The sequence below is a fragment of the Cyprinodon variegatus genome, unplaced genomic scaffold, assembly GCF_000732505.1.
Source record: "Cyprinodon variegatus isolate N-32 unplaced genomic scaffold, C_variegatus-1.0 Scaffold886, whole genome shotgun sequence".
NCBI classification, from domain to species: domain Eukaryota; kingdom Metazoa; phylum Chordata; class Actinopteri; order Cyprinodontiformes; family Cyprinodontidae; genus Cyprinodon; species Cyprinodon variegatus.
The window spans coordinates 156,394-163,489 of record NW_015151339.1 but is presented as its reverse complement, the minus strand read 5'-3'; the positions used below and the strand labels follow the sequence as shown (position 1 = coordinate 163,489).

The 7,096-nt window shown below is 36.8% G+C and overlaps 1 protein-coding gene across 5 annotated transcripts in view; it reads left to right on the top strand.

Annotated features, from left to right (window-relative positions):
• Positions 1-1,209: 1,209 nt before the first annotated feature.
• LOC107099583 (interleukin-12 receptor subunit beta-2-like) overlaps positions 1,210-7,096 on the top strand; it is a 21,896-nt gene continuing 16,009 nt past the window's right edge. For 3 of the 5 annotated variants that reach the window (XR_001481966.1, XR_001481965.1, XM_015397770.1), the window contains exons 1-7: positions 1,211-1,486; positions 1,603-1,672; positions 1,753-1,853; positions 1,964-2,093; positions 3,915-4,096; positions 6,127-6,250; positions 6,340-6,500. Coding sequence is in view for 3 of the 5 variants with exons in the window: in XM_015397770.1 (XP_015253256.1) it covers positions 1,793-1,853; positions 1,964-2,093; positions 3,915-4,096; positions 6,127-6,250; positions 6,340-6,500 (658 nt within the window). In the remaining 2 variants the exon portion in view is untranslated. The other 2 variants (XM_015397772.1, XM_015397771.1) reach the window with 2 other exon arrangements.

Here is a 7,096-nt window from a genome sequence, read left to right as displayed (position 1 = left end):
TGGAGGTTTCTTCCTCTTAAAAGGGAGTTTTTCCTCTGCACTGTCGCTTCAAGCATGCTAAATGTGAGGGATTGCTGAAGAGTCAATTAATTTATGGAATCAACTGGTTGCCCTTAGATAGAAAACTTGGAAAGCGCCTTGAGATGACGTGTTGCGAATTGACGCTATGTAAATAAACTGAACTGAAATGGAGTGTGATCTCTTGTAATGACTTGTAAAAGCTCAGTAAGCTTATAAAGAAGTCAGGCTCTGTTCTAGTAAATCCTGGTGATGAATTTACAAGAGGAATCCTTCATAAAATGAAGAATATTGCATGTTGCAGGCATGAGTATCCTCTTCACATATGCTGTTAGACATCTTCAGGTTGTCTTCAGTCAAGGCTTCCCATGTATGATACTGATAACCTAACACCTTCCATACTTTAGTAATAAAAGCAAAGTAGAACAACGAGAAAAATCATTCCTGCAATTTGATTAAAATTGAAAAGATGCTTATTTCATTACTAATTTGAAAGGTACTAGGATGCCATCAAGAAACAAATGAATTCAGTAATTTTACCTTTAGAAAGTAGCACATTTGCATGTTCTTCAACTGACTCTAACCTTTAGCATTTTTAACAGGGATAAATTACAGCCCACAACTTTGAGGTCCGTTTTATCTTTATGTGCAGACGTTCTGCTCATATTTTGGGTTTTCCCTGCAGTGCACTTGAGGTTAGAGGTGGAAAAAAATAGTAAAATTCACAAAAACAAGTGTAAGTAAAAAAAAAAAGACTCACTATCACTTAAACAGTAGACAGACTGGCAAAACGACAAGCTACCAACATCAGCAAAGAGCTCGGCTGGAAAAGAACTATGATATCTCAAGTGAAGCCAACAAGACTTTCTATGTAAGTACGACTTGTGATTTAGATTTTTTTTTTTTTTTGGGGGGATGCTTTCCTAAAGCCCAATTAATTCAGATTGTTTGTGTATGCATTTAATATGACAGTGATCTTTGTGCATGCTGATAAGCCACTTTTCTGCTTAAGTTTAGAATCTTCTGTAGAAAAAAAAAAAGCATTAGAACAGTAAGTCTTAACAGATACCAGAGAAGCTGGGTAGCAGTAAAGCATGGGTCAGCAGGTTATTTGAACATAAAAAAAAAAAAAACTCCAGTCAATACTCTAGATTTTACGCTCAGTAATCAGCTAAAAGCAGCATGTTCATGTGAGCAGTGAGCGCTTTACGTCAACTCAGCCTTTGTGGTGATGAAAAACAAGCAACTCAAGTAGGGCGCACAAGTACTGAGACAAATGTTCAAAGTTTCTGCTCTGCCAGAATACCACCTAACTAGGTCAATGGCCTCTTTAAGATGTGACACTCTTGCAACAAAGATCAGTTTAGGCAGGCAAGTGGAGCTAAGCAGGTGTGAGGAAATGTTGCGCAAGAAAACGATGCTAAAAAACTTTGTCTTTGGATGGTGTCTTGATAAGAATGTCATTCTGGTAAGTTTATCTTGTTCCATCTCTTTAGTAAGATACGGAAAAATTCTAATCAGCTGAAAATGACGAATTATTAACAATGACCTTTAAAGAGATATAGACACTATTGCTATCAACAGGAAAAGGTGCAGTGAGAAAATGTTCTTGCTCTTCATTTGGCTGCCTTAAATCTGGACACAGATGGATGAGGTACAATCATTTTCTTCATGCCCCGAAGCCTTCAGGGTTCTTAAGCCGTGATCTTGATAACAGCATTTTCCTTCCCCCAGCTGCTGCATGGGTCCTCTGGTTTCAGAGAGATGAGCTGAGATGAATCTCTTGTTATCCAGTTGGAGATGCATTGTCATGCTGCTCTGTTTTTCCATCAGCGGTGAGTCCTCCTCTCACATATCTGTCTGTGTGTTCTTTTCTTTTATAGTCATACAACAAACTCAGTTAAGTTTCTGGATTTGAGAAATGGTTGCTGTGTCTCTTACACAGGCTTTCCTCTTCTCCCTGCCGACTGTATGGATATTATCCCTCTGGGTTATCTGACAGCGGAGCCAGGCACGCTGTTCCTCATGGGTTCAAATCTGACTGTCTACTGCCACGTCTTTAAATGTGAACCCAGGTAAGGACATTTGACTTCAAAATCTCTATGGAAAATAATAAGAAACAGCACTTCTTCAGAAATGTCACACAGGGTCTCTGTTCTAGACCGTAGGACCCACTGTCGTTCATCTTATAGGTGTATCTTAGTTGCAACACACCCAACTTGAAAGTTTTGCTAAAGGACAGGCTGATGTGACACTGGATGGCTGCTGAGAAAATACCACTTCAATTAGGAGTGTTGGAGCCTGAGGACCATGTCTGGGAATCACTGCTGTATACCACAGAAAAAAGCTTTTGTCATAAGACTTATGAAAAAAGATTAAATTATGATTTTTAGAAAGGTTGAGCTTTTCATTATTCTCTTAATCAAAACTAGTCCTGATGTCAAAATCAATTCAAATCATCACTGAAAATCTCCATTCAGTGATGAACCATCAAGTTTAGGCTTGTTCAGTTTGGTATTTATAATACTAAACTAGAGAAAATTCCATGTAGTCAGATTAGTTCCTAAGAATAAACTCGCTTTTTGGTTTATGATGACTTGTAAGTAGTGTTGCACCGATACCAGTATCGGACAGATACTGACCTAAAATGGTGGTACCGGTATCTGCGAGTACCAAAAAATAGGGCACCAATACCATTCTGAGAGCCATAAGTTTATTCAACTATTGTCACCAATTCCAGATAGGCAATAAAAAGTTCTACTGGATTCACTTTGTATTAGATTTTTTCCTGCTTCACAAAGGTAGGCAGCAGCTCGACAAAGCCATGATGGCAATTATTTTACATTATTATGGTATCGGTATCGGCCGGTACTGCACAGCCAGGTATCGGGTATCGGTATCGGGGCCAAAAAATGGCATCGGCGCAACACTACTTGTAAGACTTAAACTAGTGTTACTGGTCAAGCAAAGAAATCAGACCTTATTTTACCTCCATAGGCCAGGACCTAAACCCATCACCATCCTGAGTGTCATTAGTTTAATCATTAATAGGACACTAACTCAGAGGTGGGTAGAAACTCGTTACATTTACTTCAGTAATTTTTGGGAAAAGATAAAAAAAGGAAAAAGTATCACCACTTTTATTTGCATAGATTTTTCTGGCTACTCTACCTAATGAGGGTTACTTCATTTGATGAAATAAAAAAAAAAACTTGTTTTAAACAAATTTCCATGAAGGAAAAACACTTTTTCTTTTTTTGTACTGAATGTACAAGTGAAAATACTGTAAAGAGTAGTACTATTTAAACTATTCTAACATACTGTAAGTATTGATTTTGTGAGTTTTTAACTCAAAAAACTATTATGCAGAGCGTTTATTCCAACTTTGTTATTGTGTAATTACTATGTTTATTTTTTTTTTATCTCACTCTTTGAAACACCAGCATTTCTGTATTACTTTAAATTTTGTTTAAACGTAACATCATTTTGTAAAGTATTTAAACAGTTGTTATAACATAATTAGTTAGTAGATCAATTACTTCCATCCTTTTTACCAAATATCTTTTAATTCTTACATGAGTAACTTCTTCAAAGGTAAATTTTTTACTTTTATTTAAATAAGAATATGATGATGATGAAGTAGTACTACTCTCACTTGTGTATAATTTTTAGATACTCTATTCACTTCCACACTAACTTCAATAGTACTGTCAATATTTAAAATCCCCAAACTCACTTTTTTTTTTTTATTAAAGTGCTATTTGGATGCTTCCTGACAACTTTAAGGCCTGTGAATAAAGACATATCATCCATCCATTATCCATGTTTGGTTAAAAAAAAATACATAGTTGGGTTTTCTTACAAGAGAAGGTTGATTTAAACATTTCATCTTTCAGATGCACACTGTACCTGGAGCTGAACAATCGGGGAGTAACTCTGTCCAGAAATATGAACTGCACCACCACAGTATTCTATCTGCGTGAGGTGTGGACGCAGCGGTCAAAGGTGGTCTGCACCATGGACTGCAAAAAGCAGTCTGTTCGGGAAGTTGTCAGTGGTCTGGACTTAAAGGCTGGATGTACGTACCTCTACACATTTATCGAAAAAATTATGCTTTTAGACTTTTTTCTAATACCTGTAATTATGATGCTGTTCCTGTTACAGCTGACATGATTTTCAAGATTAGAAAATTACATCAGAGCAATAAAATATATATTTTTTTATGGGATTAATGAAAAGCAAATTTTCAAAAGGTACTTTTAGTGTCAAGTCAAATTTATTGAATATGACTATATATATATACATATATATATATATAAAGTGGAATAATAACTGTTAAATAGCATTTTCCAACTATTTATTAAGTCATTGCAATACCTGATGATTTACATTCAGGAGAAGTTCAGTTCAAAGTTCAAATTAATACCAAGAGCTTAGATTACAACTGCTAAAAACTTAGATCCTTTTTTTCCCTGTTTTTAAACAAGTTTGTCTTCCAAATGAGGGATGATCCCTAATTGATATTCAGTGTTTGTCTACAGGAACAAATAGGACACAGGATTATAGATGTGACTCAAAACAGAACATGTGCAGCATCTAAAAGATGGATCTAAGATCTGAGAAATAAATTTAAAAAACAGATGTAATGTTTATCTTTTTCTTTATCCAAGACTTCAGGTAGTACTGCAATGAGAAATCACTTTATTTTGGAGTTTTTCATGGATTAGAGAAACAGAAAAGGGAAAATAACTTTGAACAAACAAAAAGCCAAAGACATAATTATTTTTAGAAAACCTATCAAAGTACAGATGAAGAAATCTACAGTATATATTGCAGTATGTTCCTGCTTGATGAAAGTCTTATAAAAAAAAGATGGCTCACTTAGAATGCGCAACAACTTTCGGTTCTGGCATATAAGACAACCTTTATATGTAGGCTGAGGTTGGTTGGAGGCGATGGCCTCATTTTGCTGGAGGTTTCTCTTCCATTCAACGGAACGGTTCCTCTCCGCTTCCCCCTTGTCAGAATGGGGGATTGCTGAAAACCAATGACTTAGTGCAGACAGCTGGGCTTCCCTTACATAACCCAAACTATTTAGCCTTATCTGATCAGCTGCATTTGATTGTGCTGCATTACAATTAAAATGGATATGGTTGGCTTGTTACTGACTCTGATTAAACGCTGTATGTGGGTTACAGCTGTATGTGGGTTCTACACAACATGTCTGTTGTGTAGAATGTCTTCAGATGACACTTGCTGCCTGTTGATGCTGTATAAACTGAACTAAAGGGCTACATTTTGTTTGATTTTTTTTACATCAATTACTGCATCATTGGATTTTTGTTGTTAATCACTAGTGTTGGACCGATATAAGTATCGGGCAGGGCCCAGTTACTGATTTCGGTCCAGTATCTGCACTAGAATGATGGTATCGGATACCTTTTTGAGAGCCAAAAGTTTATTCAACTATTGCCACCCATTAGGGTGGGTAGGCAATAAAAAGTTCTACTGGATTCACTTTGTATTAGTCTTTTTCCTGCTTCAAAGGTAGGCAGCAGCTTGATAAAGCCATGATGGCAATTATTTTACATCCAAGTAGTATGCAGTTCTTCGTTTTTATACACACACCAAAAAATGGCTGCAGTGCAACACTAGAAATCCCCCAATTAGCACTTTATTGATCTTTGCAAAGGTGTGAAAGAATAGAATATCAGCCATCTCAGCTCATTGTTCCCCCCTGTTCTGCCCGGACAGGGTTTTCATTCTCCACTTTAAATTCATGCAAAGAGCTGGGAGCTGATAGCTGCTGAATAGGCTTCAACCTGAGGGAATCTCACTCCTGTTCAGGCAAAACGGGTGTCCATAAGGAAAACCTCAACACTCTAAATTGCAGGTGTGAGTCTATCTAAGCAAGGGATGCTGTGCAATAAATAGAATAAAAGGAGTAAAAATAGAGGAAGAGATGAAACGGTGGGAAATTATGAGTATTTTCCATTGGTCTCTTTATGTAGAGCTTATATTTGAAATGATTTTAATCCTGCAAAATAAGAAACTGATTATTTGTCCTTGTTTCCAAATGATTCAAAATGCTCCTTATTATCCTTACAGTTCCTCCTGATAAGCCTACAGATATTAGCTGTGAAACGACAAAGAGCTGGGACTCCATTAACTGCTCACTGAGGAGAGGACGAGACACATACCTCCGTACTCTATTCAACATTTCAGTCCACAGGTATCGAGTCGTAGCTCTGGGTTTTGTTGATTTCTAAGTCAGCATTTTTGCTAATGACCACATTTTCCATTTTCTTTTTCTGTCTTTAGAGAGAATGAAACAATTTTCAATGTAACCCAGAATGGTGAGGAAATCAGCATACCACGATCAATCATGGATGAAAACACTGAATACACGCTGACCGCCACTGCTTACAACCACTTTGGAGCATCTCGCTCAGACCCCTTCATCTTTTCTGTGAAGGACATAGGTAACCCCTCAGCATGAACTCTAAGAATAAGAGCGCATTAATGCACCTTTTTCTTTATTCAACTATCTTTATTCTGATGTGGAGGGTTTAATCATCTGTGGAGTGTTTTCGGGTATTTTATCTTCTGATTGACTAATTTGACTTTCAGTAAAATGTGTCACAATGGAGCAATTTCCCTTCTCTTTCTTCTCTCTGCCCACTGCATTGTTTGAACTTTTGAGAGTTCAGTGACACAGGAGCTGTTTGATAGATCACAGACTCAGTCATCAAACAACTTTATATGTCATTGGGTTTTATTCAGACTTTATATGAATTTTTAACACAAAGTGCTGCAAAAGTTTGGAAAGAAAACAATGCAGGGCTTTTAAATATTCATACAACTAACATCTTAAAGGAAAAGTCCTCAGCAAGGAATAATCAATGGATCATTATTTATACTTAAAACTAATACGTTTGCGGTGATTTAATGAATTTAGAGTTAATCAGTGAAATAATAAATTTTTGTTGCGATCACTGAGTCTGGAAGCGGCCATTTTTGCCCAAATATAGTAACCCCTCCCTCCTGCCATCTTCCTGCAGTGACGTCACGGTGCGGT